This window comes from Zeus faber (genome assembly GCF_960531495.2).
Source record: "Zeus faber genome assembly, chromosome: 2".
NCBI classification, from domain to species: Eukaryota; Metazoa; Chordata; class Actinopteri; order Zeiformes; family Zeidae; genus Zeus; species Zeus faber.
In genome coordinates this window covers 2,872,974-2,894,691 of record NC_137189.1, presented here as the reverse complement: position 1 = coordinate 2,894,691, position 21,718 = coordinate 2,872,974, and the positions used below count along the sequence as shown (strand labels likewise).

General features: G+C 43.0%; 1 protein-coding gene across 3 annotated transcripts in view; it reads right to left on the bottom strand.

Annotated features, from left to right (window-relative positions):
• The window catches only part of filip1b (filamin A interacting protein 1b), a 36,772-nt gene that overhangs the window by 6,986 nt on the left and 8,068 nt on the right, over nucleotides 1-21,718 (bottom strand). For 2 of the 3 annotated variants that reach the window (XM_080024493.1, XM_080024491.1), the window contains exons 2-4: nucleotides 7,244-7,519; nucleotides 5,801-5,974; nucleotides 4,759-4,937 (exon numbers count right to left, since the gene is read on the bottom strand). In XM_080024493.1, coding sequence (XP_079880619.1) covers nucleotides 4,759-4,937; nucleotides 5,801-5,974; nucleotides 7,244-7,513 — 623 coding nt within the window. In that variant the 5' untranslated portion in view covers nucleotides 7,514-7,519. Of the gene's footprint in view, nucleotides 1-4,758; nucleotides 4,938-5,800; nucleotides 5,975-7,243; nucleotides 7,520-18,975; nucleotides 19,050-21,718 lie in introns of all 3 variants that reach the window. The other variant, XM_080024492.1, reaches the window with a different exon arrangement.

Here is a 21,718-nt window from a genome sequence, read left to right as displayed (position 1 = left end):
GCCAATGTTAAGACAGAGAGAAAAAAACCCCTCAAATCGTTCTGAGTGGTTTTTTTAATAATTACATCATCTCTCATGTGTTTTGGGTTGGGGGGGGGGGGGTCTGGCCCATTCCTAGAATCACCTGAATCTCCAGTGTGACTTCAGCCCAAAGGAATGTGTTATTGAACAAAAGATAAAACATGCGAGGTGGTGTAGGGCATTGGGGTAAGTAAAAAAGAAAAGGTTATTTCAGCAAAAGGTCTGGCACACAAAACATCTGCACATCAGGGGGAGTCTGAGCAATAAGCATATTTTATGTATATTCCTTGAAATATTGCCATCATGGATATTTAAACCAAAACACACTCGTAAACGTCTGTTTTTCCTTCTATTTTGCAGAACTAAGTTGTTCGGTGTCTACTGTTTTCCACAGGGAGCCGCCCTGAACAATCACAATATCCCAATATTGGAAAATTATTTGAGCAATTTAAGCAACCTGCTCAAGGGCACTTGGGCAGCCAGTTGAGCTCCTATGTGTCCGGAGGCATCACTGCAACGACCCGGCCGGGAATTCACCAAGCCTTTTTTCGTTACAACCAGTGGTGTGGCTGGGAAGGGACACATACCCATCAAGCCATCCTTCAAAAAAGGCAAAATAAAAACAGCATTTTTCCACGAATCAGCTGTTCCTTGGGGCCATTCTGAGCTTAATTCCACCGGCCTGACTGACTTTTACAGCCAGGTAAGTGAGTTTTACAGTGTACAGAAAGCAGGTCCGACCAGCTACTTTGCGGGTCTACTTGTCATCTCCTGCACAGTTTTCGTTTTCCTTTTGAAACAGTATCAACGCACCACGCACGTCATTAGTGCCAGTTGGTCTGTACGCAGGTGTATTACGCTGAAATGTGGCTCTCGCAGCTTTCCACAGATTGTTCTAACTTCTCCACCGTTCACTCTAATGTCTCCAGGGTCAAAACATCCCACATCTAAGAGTTGAAGACCATCATCTTGTCTCATTTGTCACAAAGAAAGCACATGGGTGTAGCGGCCGTAATGTGGGAGAGGGACACACACACACACACACACACACACACACACACACACACACACAGGATATCACATAATAATATCCTGTTCATGCTACATCCAGGTCACGGTGTGATGTTATTATTCATGCTTTTGGGCATTATGAAGGAAATTTCAACATCTCACCATCATTTTCTCTTGCAGGTAACATAGTGATGATAAGTTTGGCTCTTTCTTGAGACTCGGTTGTCGTCGAGTCACTCAGTAAAAAGAGAGATTTTTGGTTCGACCCTTGGTACACTTTGGTTGGTGAGCGAGGGAGGATCTCCAAACGACGAACGAGTCAGAAGAGTTGATTTGGCTCTATCGAGTTACTCATTTAATTCTGTCACAGTTTTTAATTTTGGTGGAATGCGAAGCGTAAATCGGTCCCATTCACGAAAAATGACAGCCAATTGCCCTGACCCTATTTTTCCTACATTTATTAAATCGCCAATAATTGTTTTCAATTTGCGAATTGATCTCTCACTTGCTCTCTCATTGAACGACTCCAGATACCGAGTCATTTTAAAGATATGTTCATTACGAACAAACTGTTTGAAAATCGTGCATCACAATAACATATGAACATGACATCAGAATTAAAAATGATGGTAAAAAAAAAAGGACATTACAGGAAAGGACATCCAGATTCCAAAACCTTCTAACTCGTCCCCTCTGCTGTTCAAACTCCTGACAAAGAGCTTTGTATTGATGCGCGGAGCAGAAGCGGTCGAGCGGTGACGTGAACCGAAATATCCTAACAAAAATGTCTGAACATTCTTGACAGTGCATGGCAGCGTCGGAGCCACGAGCGTGTTGACAAACCCTCAGCAACGCCTTGATAGAGCAATCACAACCTCCTATCTTCCATTCTATCGCTCTTGCCTTCCTGCTCCAGCTCGGGGTCTTATCTGATGTTCCTACCACAGAAATACAGGCAAAAACAGTATGTTTTTCAGGAAGGAATTCTCATGCATTTCCACCCATCATCTACACCTGTGTCACACTGTGTATATTCTATAGCTTGAATCCTATAGAATTCGTTTGGACAGATCCCAAAATGAGATTCAAAGGTCATCATCGAATACAGTCTCTGCAATAACGATGGCGTGGGCTTTAAAAACCTCCGTGAAAGTTTTGGAGAACTCTTTATGGAAGTTGGGCGGCGACCTGCAGCTTTGTCCAGACTTGCCACTTCTCCGAGGAAGAAACGTCTAAGGTGGGAGGTTTCGGTAGGTTTCTGGGGCTCTCTCAGATCAACATCTGGATCTGTGCGCTGTTATGGGCCTCATAAATTCTCAGTGAAACCATCATACCGGTCGTTGGAGTCTACCTTTTTCACCTGCGCTTTTATTGTTAACCCTTGTGGGGCCAGTGTACCACTGGTAGAAATGGCAGCCTCGGTGGATAGAAGCAGCTTATGATCTAATATCCAAACGTTATGTCTATTGTTTGTATGTGAGAGGAGACATTTTCGGTGTTTTGGATTGGATTTGTATATTTGTGTTGCGGTCATTGCACATTATAACGGTAACAGTGATGCTGACAGTTCAAATGGAAGATTCAAAGTGTTAGGTGCAGTGAAATGCTCATTGGCAGGCTCCAGAGAAAACTGTCTGGACAGTCAGGAAATATTAAAAATAAGACATAGAAACTAATAATATATAGAGAAATAATATGTAATCTGAAAGGTAGAAAAAAAACATCTACATCTATGGATGTGCAGAAAATGTACGAAATGTATATCCAAATAATCAAAAGAAAAATCAAAAAAGAGAAAATATACATACTGTACATATGGAAATAGATCTCCAAAAAGTATATCCTTACGAAATCCCAAAAAACGGAATAACAGAGACAGTATACTGTGTATGCATGTACCATATAATATATGGTACATGCATACACAGTATACTGATTTTTTTTGGATTATTGTGCATATTATGCACAATAATTCAAAAATCCAAAATAATTCCCTCCAAATCCCATAAAACATAGTGTCCACCTGTCTCAGCACCAAAATAGACATACTCTTCATTTACAGCGAAGTTGAAATGTTCTTTATTTATATACAGTATATATTATTTATATATGACAAATTAACTTGTAGAGTTATCACTTTTCAATCCAATTTCATAAAATCATGTCATAATTATCATGTAAATGATACTAATGATACTACCTGTCCCTTGATGACATTTCCATTGTTTTTTACTTTTTCACTGGGTTTTTTCACTGCTGCTTTTCCCAGAGGCAGACGCTTGGCTGGGGCCCCCAGGGGCCTCTTGAAAAACCTTTCTTGGTGTGTGTGTGTGTGTGCATGTCCGTGTGTGTGCGTGTGCGTGTGTGTGTGTGTGTGTGTGTTGGGGCCCGGGGGTCTGAAACACCGTAGGTGAGAGAGCAAGTGAGAGATCAACTCACAAACTGAAAACAATTATTGGGGATTAAATAAATGTGGGAAAAATAGGGTCAAGGCAATTGGCTGTCATTTGTCGTGAATGGGACCGATTTATGCCTCGCATTCCACCAAAATTAATAACTGTGACAGAATTAAATGAGTAACTCAATAGAGCTGAATCGACTCTTCTGACTCTCGTTCGTAGTTCTGGAGATCCTCCCTCGCTCACCAACTAAATCAAGTGTACCAAGGGTCGAACCAAAAATCTCTCTTTTTACCGAGTGACTCGACGACAACCTCTCAGGAAAGAGTCAAACTTTTCATCACTATGTTACCTACAAGAGTAAATGATGGTTAGATGTTGACATTTCATTCATAATGCCCAAAAGCATGAATAATAACATCACACTGTGACCTGGATGTAACATGAACAGGATATTATTACCTTATCCTATGTGTGTGTATGTGTGTGTGTGTGTGTGATGGGGCCCTGGGGGTCTGAAAGAGAAGATAAGATAAGATAAACCTTTATTAGTCCCACACAGCAAAAAGGGGACAGCAGAAAATAGAGAACATATCAAGATAAATACTATAAACAATATAAAATATATAGAAAAAAACCCCACCATAAATAGGAACCAGAGTACTAAGTGTATTGCACATACTGTATCTTAGTACATTGCACATCGGGGATTACACTTTTTATTTTTTTATATAAAAAAATTGCAGTTGCATTTTTCACAGTTGGCTGGCTGGGCTCTCTGGACCTCACAGTTCTCACGTGCTGCTTCGGCCCCTGGTTTCACAGAAGCTCTTTGTGGGACGTGAGAGAACTGCATGAGAAGAGGAATCTGCAGCCTCTGAGCAGCAATTAACTGGTTAATAACAACAAGACAACCATGCTTTAAATGTTGTCATACAAAATTCAGGAACATAATGCACAATGTTTATTTATATTTTTTTCTTATATGACCCAACATTATGTGTTATTTTATTTTTGTTATTTTAAATTGGGGGAACAAAGAGTGTTTTACATGGTTTTAGAGATTTACTGATGGTTTGGAAATTAAAATTAAAATGTTTGCTTAAATATTCCAAAACACGATAATACACCTTATTCTGAAATGTATTTATAGAAGGAAACTATTAAAATTGTATTCTTCCTTCATCCATTCGTTGGTTTGTTCATTTGCCTTTTCGTCCATCTACCCATCCATCCATCCATCATCCATCTATCCATCATCCATCATCCATCTAGCCATGCATCCATTCATTCATCCCCCCCTCCTCTCTTTCTCTCTCTTTCTTACCTCTCCCTCTCCTGCTCCAGGAGGTTGGTGAAGTCGTCGCTCTTGCTCATGAAGTCAGAGTGCTTCCTCTTCTCACTGTCCAGCTCGGTGACGGTGTGGCGGTGGCACTTCTCCGCCAGCAGCAGCTGCTCCAGCATCCGCCGGTAGGTGTCCCGCTGCCGGTCCTCCAGGCGGTCCAGCTGAGGACCAGGGGGACACTCTGTTACCACTTCAGGCTGGTCACTGAGTCTTAATAAAATATGGAAACTGAAAAGATAATCTGGGTGTATTAAACTTAATATAATAAATAAAGTGATAATAATAATAATATCAATAATAATAATAATAATAAATATAATAAATAAATTCAACGCAAATCATCTTGAGGAGAGACTCTAAACCTTGGGGTCATGACCCCTCGTGGGGTAACTTCATATGAATATGGGGTCACAGGACATTTCTAAGACTGATATATTGATATGTTTTTGATTTTAAAAAGTTGTTGAATTGGTTTGAAATTTGTCATAATTTCAGTATAATCTATTTGGAGCTCCCTCCATCCTCTATAAAGGACACTTTCCTAATATGCAATATGGAATATATAAACATCTTGACTGGTAGTGCACAGTGAGTTTTGAACGTATAGTGAAAAAGATTCATACTATTGCTTATTGGCCCAGATGGGAATTGTAACACATACAGTTAGTGCTGCTACCTCAAAATAATAATAAAAGTGGAAAAAATTGATACATTTGTCCCACTCTCTGTTTTCTGTCACCGCTAGACGTTTGGGACCTAAAGACGGGGCCATGGGCTGAAACCGGTTGAGAAAACCCTAACCCTGGTTTATGTCCTTATTTTAAAAAGAAGAAAGTGAGGTCTCATGAATTCCATCTTGTCATAAATCATCAGCATATGCCACATATGTTTTTAATATTTCTTAGCAGATCCAACTTATGCACCGACAAAAAAATGAAGTGTAAACTATTATAAGACACAGGCCGAGGCAGTGTACCCTCCAGCATATTTTTATTTTAAGATGGCTTCTTGTGTCTCCACCCACCTCCGCCATGGGTGTCTGGTACACGTCCTCGGTGCTAGCAGTGCTGGTGAGCAGGCGGTCTCTCTGCAGGGCATGCAGGGGCCTCGTGGGCACAGCAGAGCCGTAGTGGGCCTCCAGGACCTGGGGCTGGGGGGTCCGCTCCAATTTCAGCAGGGTGATGACGTCCTCTCTGGCCTAAGGAGAGACAAGGTGCATAGTATTCATGAATAGAGGCATTAGGTTTGATGACAATATATTAATTTTGTCATCCTGTATTATTTTTGTGTCTGCGATCAATTTAATAAAAATAAATAAATAAATAGGAGAGGATGATTTTATCTAGACCACCAGATGTAAGCTAAAACTAATGTAACTGCCCTATGTGGTGCTATGCAATTTCTTTTTTAATAAAAGTCCTTATAAAACATCATGGTATTTCTAATAAAAATACCAAAGTATCCTGCAGCAAATCTTTATATATGGTGTCCACCAGAAGATGACGCTGTTCCCTTTACCTCACCTGTGGAATGTGTCTCTGCAAAGCAATTCACAATGGCATAGATTGTACACAGAAGCTCTTTTCATCCCTGAGTTCACGGTGCATTGTATTTCGACAACAATCATTTGTCGGTCATCATATATCATTGTCGATTCGATGATGATGCGTTCAAGTAATAATTCATGTCTGGTAATTTTCATTCCCTCGTCTTCTCTGCAGTTCTGGACAATAGTTGTTATTATTAACCATTCTAATCTACGTTTTGGCAGCGATATCCTGATGTCCAAATCCAAAAGTACTCTCCTCCCACAAGATATTGTTCTTTGTACCATATCGCCTTTCATAGCTAATGGAAAGTATGTAACGCACCACAACAGCAACAGCAGATCAGCAGGGAAAGAGCAGATGAGGTTAGCGGACCTGGAACGCATCATTTGATAAATGGACCTCCTTTAGATTTCCATTAAGTTAAGTTACTTTCTCCTTTTTAATATTTTCACAAAGTATGCTTATTGTTTCTTCAATTTATGAGCACACTTTTCATCCAAGTACTGTGATCTGATGCATTGCTATTATATTATTTATTATATATTATATTATATGACATATGTGATAAAACTCTAACTTTCTCAAACTCACTAAAATGATACCAATTATGAGCCTGGCAAATCTTTTTTATTTACTCTTGGTGATTCAATTAATTTGGATGCTGGTTCTAAAGAATCCGATTGAAAAGTATAAGGCTGGACTTCAGCTGATTTCAGAACAGTTGCTACATCATCCTGCTCCACTCTCATGTCAAGTCAACAGTGTATGAGCCAAGCTTTGGTTTCAAACTACACAGCCAATGGGGTTGTAGGTTGGGTTTGTCTTTCCCTTCTCAAGACATATTTAGCTTCAAAAATAGACCACGAGAGTTCAAAGGTCTCCCCGTTGACTGCATCCAGTCATCGCACACTACAGACCTGCACTTCTCCCTCCATGATCCCCAGCAGGTGGAGCAGGTTCTTCTTTGAGAGGTCCAGCTGCCCCTCCTTCCCCCCGCCTACTGGAGGCCCCTGGGTCTTCTTCGCCGTGTCGCACGTCGTCCTCCTACTGTCCTTCTTGTTGCCCTGGGCCCTCACCTTCCTCTCACCCAGCTCCGCCGTGTGCTTCTCCTCCTCCTTGGTGAAGCCCTTCGCGAGGTGGATGTGTCCTTCCCGCGTGCGCTCCACCGCACACGCCCTGGATCTCATCTTCACCTGAAGCAGAGGGTGGAAGGTCAGACACATGAGTACAGAGCAGGTGTTTACTATATCAACCTGCGGTCCGGGGACCTCTTCAAGGGACACAAAGATCACTGGGGAGGAACGAGAGGATTAGCTGAGAAGATTGATTCACAAATTCATAACTTTCTGAGCAGATACTTTCAACCAATTAATTATAAAAGTGACTTTGATGAACAGTATCTCACTTCTACAGTCGTCCTCACTAAAAAAAAACCCCAATGCATCGCTATAATCTGCGTTCTTAAATTGATAGGTCAAGGTTTCATGACCGAACACGAAGTTAAGCTATAACTCCATTAAGGTTATATGATGGCGCTACCAAATTAAAATTATTGTTTTTGGGACGGTGGTGCTGGTTAAAAAAAACAAAAAAAAAACAAACATGTAAACCCAAAAGAAGGCCCAGAAGAAGGAGAGGAAGCGACTCCCCATAGTCAACGGCAACAACTGGATTATTTCCGCAAAAATCTCTGAATAAAAAGACGTCACAGCTTTGGACAATCACGATCTGTTTATTTGGCTTGAATTTGTCCTGGTAAGGGTAGCAATAAATGAAAAACAATATATACAGTACATAATATACGTTTATAGACAGGTCTGCTTTTTTTAAACAATAAAGGACATTCCCAGAATTCCCACACATAGCATCACTTCTCAGATAAATATACAGTATATACAGAGAAAGTGTCAGGATGCTGTCTGGTGAACCCAATTCAGGGTGCAAAACAAACCCCTCCGGCGGATGGAACGGGGGCTGGAAAACCCCAAAAGCAGATAGGGCAGGTAGGGGGTGTGGTTTTGGAGGACGGCCCGGGGGCAGGGTAAGTGGAGCTGGACCGCTCGGGCGGTCACCCGACCTCGGGACAGATGAGCGGAGCTGCTCCGGAGGTTGCCCACGGGGGCAATGCCGCTTAGAGTGTCGACGACGTAGACGGAACCACTTTGGGGGCGGCCAAGAGGCTGCAGGTTGGGGGAGAAGGTCTGGCCGGACGTCGGAGGAAAACGCAGACTGGGGGACAGTCCAGGAACCCGGTGTAGCCCGGGAAACAGGTGGCAGCTGCACTTCGGGGGTTGGAGGCAAACATGAGCCACAGCAGGGGCGGCCATCGGCTCTGGAGCAGGAATGGGTTGGGCCTCGGCTGGGGGGACTGGAGTGAAGCTTGGAAGAAACGCAAGGCGGAGAAGGGTGGGCGTATAACCGTCACGTGTTAAACGCTATTGTGGGCGTCTCTGCCCACAGGTTTAGGGAGGGAGACAGAGTCATTCTGGCCGTGGTTTGCAAACATGGCGAGAGTTTTATTGTCCATGTTCAATGTACGGCACACTGGCCACAATTATATATATCAACTGAGGATTGTAATAATGCGGATAATAATGATCCTCTCGGGCGCAGGAGGAATGACGTTCTGCTGCTGGGCTGCTCACGAGCCCATGCACTGATCTCCTCTGTAAGACAGAAAAACATAAAGAAAACTCCATGCCTCGAGTCAGCTTGGTGACCGCGGTTAAGGGAACTGTGCTGTCGTCCGCAGTCGGTGCTTGACCACGCCCCTTTGTCCGCCACAGCTATCATCTGGGCAAATTCGGGATCCTGCTTCCTGGTGATAGCGAGGAGCTTAAGGAAATGCTGGTTTCTCCATCTTCAAACACCTCCTGTGTCACTCCAAAGTTATGCAAGGAGAAAGGCAAGCAAGGCAGCGGAAACTCTGTAGTGCTTGGCGGAGGAGACTCTGGAGCACTGGACAACGAAGACTCTGGAGCGCTGAGCAGCAGAGACTCGGTAGCGCTGAGCAGCGGAGACTCTGGAGCGCTGAGCGGCGGAGACTCGGTAGCGCTTTGCGGCGGAGACTCTGGAGCGCTGGGCGGGGGAGGACCTCTTCTGAAGGTGCGACCCCCAGAAAGGGGACTGCTGGGGATCTTCAGGGGCAGGAACAGGACAGGTGAGTAGTGGGCTACTCGGCTTAGGACTAGAGGCTAGGCCAAAGTTAGGACAGGAATCCAGGCTCACAAACCCGACTCTAACTGATGGAGGTGCAGACGGGGCAGGGAAGGGAAGGCTTTTTTTTTTTTTTGTCAAATTTGACACAATCGCTATCTCACCAAACAAGCATCTACTAAACTCTGTAGAAAGTTTCACATTCTCACAAAGTCATGGGACTGTCATCACGGGACCTGGCTTGGTCATCTCTGTAGTGTGTGTGTGTGTGTGTGTGTGTGTGTGTGTGTGCGTGTGTGCGTGTGAGCTAGACGGGCATCCTCTGAGTCGCCCTAATGAGACCTCACAGGACTACATTAAACGAAACTCGATAACTCGTCCTCAGGGAGAAATTACCGCGGAAACGAACTTAGCGCGGAACGTTTTAGGACGGACGGATTGCCGGTGAACGCCGCTCATTATATGTTATTACTCCTAATATCATCTCATGTGGGTTATTTATTTATTTTTTATTTTATTGTTTTTTAAATGGGACGGTCAATGTTGCCGAGCTCGGCGGAAAGATCCTCGAACAAGGCCTGAGGCACTAAATCTTTTTTTTGTTCGGAGACGCGTTAAATCTCCCCGTAGTTAATGGCAGGGTAGATGGCTGGTGAGGCGGGTACTACCGTTGGATTTGTGGCTTCGCCACGTGGAAGAATGTATTATCCCTGTAATCATGAGGAATAGGAATTTTCCTCAATATCAACACACAGTATATCACTGCGTCTGCCTATAAATAGCACGTCCAATCGGGAAAGAACTCGTTTTTCACATAAAATTCCCTCTGATATTGCCGACGTGAGGAATATTGGGTCATAACTTCTTATTGCTGTGAATTTCATATATTCGTATTATGCGGCACAATATGATAACGGAAGCTTTATGATACCACTGAATGATGATAAACACTAAGATTGACTTAAGTGGATTTGTAAGGTGGGGAGTGTGTACACCAGCCTATATGTTTTATTGGTCATTAGGGTTGGGAAGTGAGTTTCCATTACAGTAACTTGCAAGAGATTGTGGTGGGTGTACTCCTTAAACCTGTGTAGACCATCTAATACACCCGTGGTTCTCAACCTGGGGTCCGAGGACTTCCAGGGGTCCTTCAAGAGTTTTCCCAGGGTCCACAGCCAAATGATTAAGCCTCGAAATTCGCAGTCATTTAATTCACAAGACGTCAGTACCATCAGATAATGAACCATAATGAACGTTTTGATCCTATTTGCACTGATATCTTCCTAACTATAGTACAGATGCTAACAGTAAAATTTCTTCTCAGATTGTGGGTCCGTGGTCTAATGCGTATCAAATTGCTGAGGGTCCTTGATGTGAAAAAGGTTGAGAATCACTGTATTCAATGCATTAACCCCGCTTTTTGGAGAAAATACGTGAGGTTAAACAGCTGTGATGTCACACAGCTGAACCCAAACACCACCAACATTCAGAGAGCGTTCTCGGTCTGCGTGTGCTAACACCGTTTATCCGCTAAAACAAACATGAAGGGATCGAACCGGGAGGTGTATGCGTGTGGACACGGTGACACTTTTCCGATTGTTTTTCAAAGCTCCGCGTTTAGAGTGCAGGCCGGCGTGGGCACCGACAACAGAGCGGATGATCCACACCCATGGAGCCACGGGGGATCCTGTGTAAAAGGGATCCGAGTCCGCTGGATGGGGGCCAGAGTTCCCCTGCTGCCGGAGGAGGCCTGTATGAAAGCGGCGGGTGACTCAGACCCAGAGAATCCTGGCAGCGACAGCGGCAGCAGCCATTTTACTGCTGGCTGTTATTAATAGTTGTTTCTGGGGGACCGGCCAGGCGTTCTCCCGTGTCAGAACCGCACAGCTGCCTTTGCATTCTGACGCTCAGGTTGATCATTCGGCGGCTTAATGGTTATGTGGCAGAAAGCCGAACCCAGAGAAGCCCGGAGCAGCGGCGGGGTCGCGGCGTTCGGAGGGAAAGAAGTGCTCGGGGTGCAATTTGCGGTTTGCAGAATCCAAATCACAAGTTCAGGTTTCGTATCGTTTCATTGTGATGTGCTGCGGTGTGGTCTCAGGCGCACATGCCATTTACGTATCTACATGAACCCTCTCTCTTACTCCATCTTTCACTGTCTCTCTCTATCCCACACACACACTCACACAGTGTTCTTAGACACATACTACTAAACTTTGCCAGGTCTCTTAAAAATGTGACTTTTTGAAGTTAAACCTGCATTGACCAGACTGCAGTGAGATGTCCCTGGTTCATAATGGTTTGATTTAAGTAATAATCTGTCACCCACACACTACATACCACCTTCACATGGATGTTTTTCATCTGTATCCACGGTCTTTTTCCCTTGGAGAATGTTGTTATGAGGCGTTTAAGGTGCTTAATAAAAAAAACCTTGACCTGGTTTTTGATTGTGAGTCTGATACGCTGCTGACTTTATCCGTATACTATGTTTACAGCATTTGAATTGCCATCTTAACCCTTCGCGAAACTCAAAACCCACTCACATATCCCTGTTAATTGAGGGTTCACTTTTCTAACGCAAAGCTGCAAATGTGATGAAAGGTTCGGATAATGGATTCTTCTATCACTATTTGTAATGATAATAATAAAAGGTATGTTATAGATTTAAAAAAAACAAAAAAACCTATGTAGACCACACAGTTTTGTCTTTAAAAAATACAAATTTAAATGAGTTTAATTTTTCAACATGAGAATGTGTAAAGCGGCTTGAAGATCCTCTGTGTTGGTTGGATTACAGTCCTTTAAGTCCCACTTAAAGTAACCACAGCAGCCAGTTGTCCCACACTTTACACAAATCAAACACAAAATTTAATTCGAAAAATGCAGCATCTTTTTCATCATCCGGGTTTAGTTTCGTCTTTGTTCTAAGACAATGACTTTCTTTTCTCCAATGTTGGCTTTGTTCTGATCTTTTTGTTTTACTTGTTCCATTGAGGCGGTGGGGATGTTTTTTCATCCAAGGGTGTTCCATCCATATACAGTTTACGAAGCACAACCAGCTACGCTGGTTTAGCAAATCCACCATGGCAGACCCCGCCACCAACAATGGAAACATCGTACAGAGTAGCACATACATAATAAAAATATATTGAATGGTTGTTTCTTATAAACTGTCAGCTTAATAAAGAATAAGAAATGTGATTTTTACACACAATAATTTCACGGATTACCACTTTAAGTTTCACACTGCTTTCCTCTATGTTTGATGCTGAGTTCACAATGACCTGAAGAGGAATTGGGTTTGTTTATGGACAACGCATCTTAACACGGCTACCGACAGTTACGTCCCGACTCCATCTGGCCCAATTCTAACATTCTGGCACAGAGTCACGTACTCTGTGTTTACAGAGAAAGATGATCTACGTAAACAGAAAAAAAGGAACCAGTGAGTCATGCGCTCGCTTCACCGGATGACCTTCGCGGCGGATCTCAATGATGATGAAGAGTAAGTGAACTGCTTGTGAAAGGTTTTGGTATTTAGGCCTAAACCATAATTACAGCACGGCAGCCTCCGTAAAGCAAGCCCCCAGAACCAAGTGCCAGCCGATAAATCACTCCTTACCTACTTCGCAGAAATTTGGATTCAGTGTGTAAGATCATGATGTGTGGGACTGCAAAGTTGAAATGAAAACATAGAAAACCTTACGAACCAAATTGTGATTTTTAGTCACAGCAGTGGAAAGCAACAAAACACAAACACTGTATTACTGTACAAAGGTAGGTTTTCAGTTTTACATTTCAAAGGAAATATCTTACATATAATACTAATATAATACTTTTTGCTCTACTACATTTCAAACTCATTATATTCATATATATCAATATTCATATATATCAACCACAAGCCAAATGAAAGCCAAGCAGCGATGACCAGGTCCTCGACATGCAAGTGTCGGTGGGACGCAACTTTCAAGTCGATCCAATAAATCGTCGAGGAGGAGTTTGCGAAAGTACAGAGCATGAAAATGACCAGAAAGTGACAAAGAAAGTCACGTAAACGGTGCTTTTTTTCCCAGAAACATGAAATTCAATGCTTTGCCACGGCCACACCGTGTGACGAAAGCTCAATCTTTTACCAACGCTTAATCGTGAAGGTCTCTTCTAGACACTGGCCAAATTGGAAGTCGATCCAATAAATGGCCTAGAAGGAGCTTGCGAAAATACAAACCATAAAAATGACCAAAAAGTGACAAAAATGGAACCTTTTATTAAATGGCCGACTTCCTGTTAGGTTTAAGTCATGGCTCAAAAAAAAAAAAATTGAAGTCCAGCGATGTGTTTTTTTTATAAAATTTTCTCGGGGACACTAAGCGAGCCATTTTGCCACGCCCATGCACGGGACCCATGGAATATATTAAATGCCACCCTGGGACTGACAGGAATTTTCAAGTGCCTTGAGGCCCCCCAAAAAATGATTAAAAAACGGCTGAAGAAAAAGAAGAAGAACAGTCTAATAGACCACTCTGACAAGTACCTTTATACTTTGAGTACATTTAAGAGAAAGTACTTGTACTTTTAGGGCAGCAGAAATTTGAATGTGGTGCTTTCACTTTCAGTGGAGTCCTTTTGTGTCAGGGTATTTGTACTTCTACTTCAGTAAAAGGCCTCAGTACTTCTCCCACCACTGGACGACAACAATTACCTGCATCGAAATCCTTTAGAGCGCATCGGCGTCAGAAGACACGATCCTTTGTTTTGTTATATGTATATGTTTCGTTGTATTGGTATTTGTTATAGTCCTTACTGTGAAGAGGAAGTTGAAGAAACACTAAAGCAGTCCTCCCTTTACGCGCGCTGTAAAGCCCCAGAACAGCTGTGGATGACATCCATCCCCATGTGCTCAGACTCTGAGACCGGAGCCGTGAACAGAGGCATCGTCTGGTTACAGGAATGCCACAGTATCACCGACACACCCTGTTATTCTCCTCCGGTGGGGCGCATCCGTCATCTCACCCCACTGTGCGCGACCCTGGAGCTTTTATGACGTCGCGTTAATGAGTTGGACGCAGCAGGCGTTTTAAACGGGTGTATTATATTTATTTTTAGGGGCTTCCCGTTGCAGGGCGTGTCCAGTGGGAACCCCGCCCAACCACCACCACCCCTCCCTACCCTCATGACTATCACTTTATCAGCCATCAGCATTTCTCCCAGATGCCCACACTTCTATTTTCCCCCACAGCTGCAGCCCCACCGAGCTCCATCCGTCCGAGGGTGTAAATCAAAATAAGAGGTGATAGCACGGGAGCATTTTGGCCACTCCCTAGCGACACCAGCTTCTTCACCTAAGAGCTGCAGTGTAGCTTTCATTCTTGACTTCTGGTTCTGTCCGTCTGTCCTTTAATTTTTTCACCACCAAGTGCAATAATCCGTGTTCTCTGATTTTGTTCACATTTATTCTGCATTTGTTTGTTGCTATGCTGTTTTTAATGTTTCTATCGGTTTCTGGTTTGTGTCATTATTGATTTTAAGTTTAGAGTCTTTGTTACTTCTTCAAAGTCTTGGTGATACTTTGTTTTTGAAATAAAGAAATTATTATCATTATTATTATTATTATTATTATTATTAATAATAATAATAATAATAATAAAATAATTATTTTATTACTGGTTTTACAGTCTGATGGTACATTGTCATTTGGTTTTGAAATGCGTTTAGATATCATTAGTATTATTATCATTATTGATATTATCATTATATTAGCATTATTAATAATTAGAACAATAATAATATCAATAATAATAATAACGGTTGTTCTGTTTCTAAAAGCTCAGGGTTTACATTATCACTGCAAGATGCTTGACATTCCTCTGCACCATCTTATATTAATCATTAGGTTCAAATGGCATCATAACGTTCCAGTTGGTTGACACGCCCGACAGCATGCCCGACATCACGGAAACTTTTGATCATGACAATGCTCACTGAACTCACTGAATGCTGTTTTGGCTGCAGCCAATTCTTTCTGTGTTTTACAGGTAATGGCCCGTGGTGGTGTTTAATAAGGTGTCGTTTAAAGGACGATTTTAATGTGACAGGGCTGCTCTGTTGGTGGCTGTTCGCTGACTTTACAGAGGCATGTGCAGGGTTGTAGAGGGTACTCCAGAGATAAATAATGTGTTAAAAGGGATTGTTTGACCTTTAATCATAACACAATTAAATGGTGTATCAAGGAATAAAGAACTCAATTGGGAAGCTCGGTGCTAAGATTGAAGTTTCCGACATAAACTGTGCAATGGAAAAATCGTCCGGAATTTGCAAAGATTTAACACGGCTGAGACTTGAATCACTGAATAACTGCAGTTGCGTTGGAAACTTTTGATTCAACGCTCACTTTGTAAGTTTTGCCTTGGTTTACAGGGATCAATCATTATGAAACTATGAAACTCTGCAGACAGCAGAGTGAGTCCTAAAAACTCACGAGGGCTATAGAGTCAGACACCTCAAGCTGTGTGCTTCAATTAATCTTTGCTCCGAGGTTAACCGTTTGCACCTTTTGAACGCGGTGCACTCTGGGGGGTTTCCACTGGCCCAGTCAGTGAAATCTTCACCTTGGAAGATGCAGGTAATCCAAGATAATCCAAACAAAGCTATCACAGGTCAAACATAAACAAAAACGATAGGAGCTTTTTTTTTTTCCCAATGTGACAGAGAGGCATGGTGGGAAATTACCTCCGTCCTCCGGCCAAACAAGTGGATCGTCTTTCAGCCCAGGTGGGCAGGTGGCCGGGGTCCGCTTCATTGATGTGTGTTTGGCTGCCGGATTCGGTGGAGCGGCGGAAACGACATCTCGGCGTCCCGCCTCACCTACCGGCCGTTTGGAACGTAATGGCTTTAGGAGGCGAGTGTTGTGGAGAATTCCATCACCGGTGCTCGCTAGGTGTCAGTCAGCGATCAGCCGCACAATGGACCACGGCGGGGAGTGCAGCTTACCAACACAGACCAACATCCACCAATGAATGACCACGGTTCTTAAAGGAGTCACAAAGCAGTGGGGGGAGGGGCCTTGGAAAGTTTGTCTGGTAATGTATAAACAAATTGTATAATGCCCTGTCAATCATCCATCCATAGCTTGGCTGCCTTGCGTACCCATGTCAACGGGGGAGCGATTCCATAACGCCCAGGTGTCACTCTGCTCTTTTATGGGCCCCGGAGAGCAACTATAGCGGCATACTGTTGGTCAAAGCGTGCCGTACCTGAGCAACACCAGCGTCAAAGCACCCACACTCAAAATAGTGGCGCTATCAGTCAGGACCTCTATCATGGTTGGCTCTGCGTTATATCTTACAGCATCATGGATGTGTCCTTACTATCATCAGTAGCACCCCATCATAACCCCAGCGACATCTACACATAAGTTCTAGCTCATTCGTTTTTTTTCATCTGACAATGTCTTTCAGCTATAAAATGCCCGTTATTACAATTTTGAAATATAAACTCTCAAAATGAGGCCTAACTATATTTCCTTAGTTGCGTTGTGATGCAAATTGTACTTTAGCACCGTGCAATGGCTCAATTCCTGCATTTGTGCTGCACCCGCACTGCGGTTCATTCATAATTAATTCTTAAATCAACCTTCATTTATGCCTTTCAACTGCTGAGACAGCAGGATGTCATTTTTCAAAATAATACCATCTCCCGCAATATCTTAGCTTCCTTTGATGGCATAGTGAGGTGTCTGAAATGGTTCTACAGTATATGTATAATTAGTATTTATGAGACCAGATTATGAACACGTTACATGGCAGTTGACTCGTCTGGTCTGGCCCAGTGACCCGGTTTCAGTACCTGCCTCCTTACATGGGGGTCTTAAACGGCCTCGGCCCACAGAGCAGCCGGGCCATGCCGAGGCTCCCACCGAAATAGAAACCATAAACACAGCCTTGACTTAATGGCACGCCAAGCGCCGAAACCAGGTCAGGAGTGACTGCATCCTGGACATCTTTCTTTATTCAAGGAATACGATGTTTGAGAAGACTCTTATTTTGGAGAAGATGAAAGAACATTTTTATCCCAATATTTTTTCATCTTGTTTTACAAAATCTCGGCAAGTAAAATGATCTCACCCCACAGGGAGATCATTTGATGAATGTATATATCTTTTCTAAATGTATATATTTTCCTTCCATTTTACATTGATTTTTGCTTCACATCCATGCAGGTACACACATTCTAAAGACATTGGAGACAAACAGGATTTTCAAGACTATCAGCATCCAGCAACACTCATCTCATGCTACAAACATCTTGGCTTTCTGCCTAATTTGGTTCCAAAACAAGCAATGCTGACTGGAAGTATTGAGAATGGCTTATTGATTGAATGATTCTCATCAATCTTTTTAATGTCAAGGACCATCAAATTGATATGCATTAGGCTGCAGACCCCACTTGATAAGATTTAGTATCTGGGACCCCAATCTGTGGAGATTAAATGAAAACCTGCATACCCGTGAAACTAAGATCAAAACAGTCATTATTGTACATTCTGTAATGGTGCTCATGTCTTGTCATTGACATAACGGTGAAGAGTAACAATTCATAATTTTGCTGGGGATCCTGTGAGGATCCCCGGACCCCAAATCAAGAACCACTGATTAAAATAAATGTATAGTGACTGGTATCTATTAAAAAGCTACTCCGAGTTCCCGTCCAATCGTTAAAACATTAGTGCAACAGGCTTTTGACCTTCCACATGACAATGTGTTATGGTGGCACGTCAGTGGACACCAGTGGGCAGAATACACTAGTGGGCAGAGGAAACCAGTGGACAGAGGACACCAGTGGGCAGAGAACACCAGTGGGCAGAGGACACCAGTGGGCAGAGAACACCAGTGGGCAGAGGAAACCAGTGGGCAGAGGAAACCAGTGGGCAGGGGACACCAGCGGGCAGAGGAAACCAGTGGGCAGAGGACACCAGCGGGCAGAGGACACCAGCGGGCAGAGGACCCCCTGGTCAGAGGACACTAGTGGTCAGAGGACAGCCGTGGGAAGAGGACACCCATGGGCAGAGGACACCAGTGGGCAGAGCGCTGGGAAGTGGCTTTGTCTCACAGCTCTAATCAGTACTCTGCCAAGCTGACATCACTCCCTAGATGCAGAGCTCAAGTCCCGGCATTCTCACACGCCTGTTAAATACAATGAGCATGAAGTCATTTCCCTCATAAAGCAGGAGAGAGAGAGAGATATGGGAGGAAGGAGCCAGGAGAAATAAAACAGATATGGAACGAGCGAAAGATGGAGGAGGAGGAGGCTGAGGAGAGATAGGCAAAGAGCAGTGGGTTGGGGGAAGAGGGGGAGTACAGCCAGAGATGGAAGGAGGGATAAATGGTGGTCCGGTGTTGTGGGGGACAGAGAGAGAGAGAGGGAGGGGAGGAGGTGTGACGGATTGCTAGGTTAGCGCTGACACTGCTTGGCTTCATGTTTACACACTATTTACCTCCCGAAGTCTGACAAACCCCTCTGGTTTTGGTGGTCGGCCTCCCGGCAAACACAGCCTGTCACGGGAGCATTCTGATGAGGGGAGAAAATTCCCGGAAGGTTATTAGGGGCACGTGGGACTGGGAGAGATTCCCACAAATGGGATCCAACTATGTGGAAAGGAAAACTAACAAGAAGATATTGGGGTCTATAATGTTTGCGTCCATTATAGAACATACATAAATTGGAAACTATCGTAAAAAATATGCGATGCACATAAAGGGTGCAATGAGCTTCACAACGCTATATCTGTCAGTTTGTGACAGAGCCAAAGTTGGCCTTTCATTCAGGATACTAGTAATTAAGGCAATGTTATATTTCTAGACTTTGTTAAGTATAATCAAGCCCTGGTCCATCTGAACTTTTCACATCACAGTGGAGACTCATATTAGGCTGGTGAATGGACTCCAGTCCATTGGAGTGTCCTCCTGCATCTTATAAAGCACTTTTCTAATCTTGCGACAACTCAAAGCGCTTTACAGTACATGCCTCACATTCACCTGTTCACACTTTGATGGCAGTGGCAACTGTGCAAGGTGCACACCAGCACATCAAGAGCAGTTAGGGGTTCAGATTCTTGCTCAAGGACACTGACGCGCTGCTAGGGAGGAGCTGTGGATCAAACTGCGAACCCTCTTACAGAACAATCCACTCTACCTCCTGAGTCACGCCGCCCCTTGAGTCATTATACTGCAAATTGTCATAGAAGCAGAAAAGCAGGGGACTATACTCTGTGTACCTGTGGATTACAGTAGCTCATCATTGAATTGATTTGATTCAGGCTCTGCAAAAAATTTATGAAGATCTCTTGGTAAATACATATGTCAAATATAGTCATGTTTGAATAAGAGATTAGAGTAAATTGATGAGCAGGTGACATCTTAGCAGGGGATTCTAAGCACAAATGAAGGAAAGATGAATAAATGGTGTGAATTTTGAATTGTCATTTGGAATCCATGTAATTCAATAGTCTGATATCAATCATATATCGCCATCATCCAAAATTACTGTAATAACGTCAAACATTAAAAGTGAGTTTAATGGAATTGAAAGTCACTCTGTACCATTACAGAGCCGTCCAATCTCATCTATCATGATGCCATCTTTGGTTCTGTTTTGATGACAAATATGCACCCAAACAAACTCTGGCCCCGGCACCCCCCTCTGAGCTCTGCGAGCCCTGTTGTGCTGCCATGGAAACAGTCAATGTTGTGTTGTTATGAAACCAAACACCAGGGTGGACGCTGTATGCGTGGAACCTGACGTCCCTACACCCCAGCTCACGGATTACTGAGCTGAATTAGCGAAATGACATCATGCTTCTTATCCCCCGTCCTGTCCTCTGGCTGCCGCTGGAAGACAAGGGGACATCGCCGCCAGAAGAGAATGAGGCGGAGCCAGAAAAACAGACTAGAAGGCTGGACAACAATGTGTCCAGTGTCCCTTCTGGGAAGCCTGTCTGGCAGCCACACAGTTAATTGTAGTTACTATCTGTCTTCATGGGCAGTTGCCTGGGATTTGGCGCCTTTGCCAACCTGTGTTTTTAATTTGATTTAGGGGGAGATGTTGTGACAGCTCTACAGCTCACGGTAAATTCATTCTTTCAAATAAACTTTGACGTCGCCAGCGTCCCATGACATCATCATCCCATAACCGGAATATCACTGGTTAAATCCTAAGTGAGAATTTGTTTTGTTTTGTTTGTTGATAGATTTTTTTCAAACACTACATAACGTCAAAAGACAAAAGTTAGCACTCAAAATGTAAACACATCCCTATTTCACCAATTTATCAAGGTAATACAAGACATAATTTTGTTATACAAACATAAGAAATATCCTGAAGAGATGATTTCAAGCCTTGAGATTAGACTAATTGTCATTACATGGAGTATAAGTGCTGAGGCAATGAAATGCATTTTTCCCCATCCTAGTAACTGTTGTATCTAAGAACAGTGGGCTGCCATGTAACAGCACCTGGGGAGCTTTAGTGTCTTGCTCAAGGACACATCAGTATGCTACCAGGATTGAACCTGCAATCTTCTGATTACGGGACAACCCACTCTACCTCCTGAGCCACTACCCCCTACTAGATTACTATTTATTTTAACACATGCACCTTTTGAACTACTTTTAAAGTTGCATCCTGCAACTTTTGGAAGAAACCAATAGCATAGGTAAAGGGTGGTGTGACTTTTCTTTTTGAGGTATGATCGGTCATAATTAGAACAATACGTTTGACTCATAATATAAAATGATCTCTCTCTCTCGCTATATATATATATATATATATATATATATATATATATATATATATACACACACACACACACACACACACACACAGGATATAGTAATAATATCCTATATATTTATATAACTATATAACTATATATTATAAAAAATGACAGTAACAAAATAAAGTAAAATGAAAGAGAATCCAGATATCAAAAATCTGGTGGGGCACGTGCCCCCTCAGCTTGAATTGGCATGACGCCCCTGCCATACAGTAATAATTATCTGCGTTTAATTATTTTCAAAGCCAAGCATCCCTTTGCCAAACTGGACCATTTATTTCAGAGGACTAGGGGGAAAGAACATAAAGGCATAATCTGATGATGTCAATGCCTCCCAAATATGGCAGAATTACACAACTATGAGAGAACAAACACACTAAAGCTGCTTTAACTCATTTAATCCACT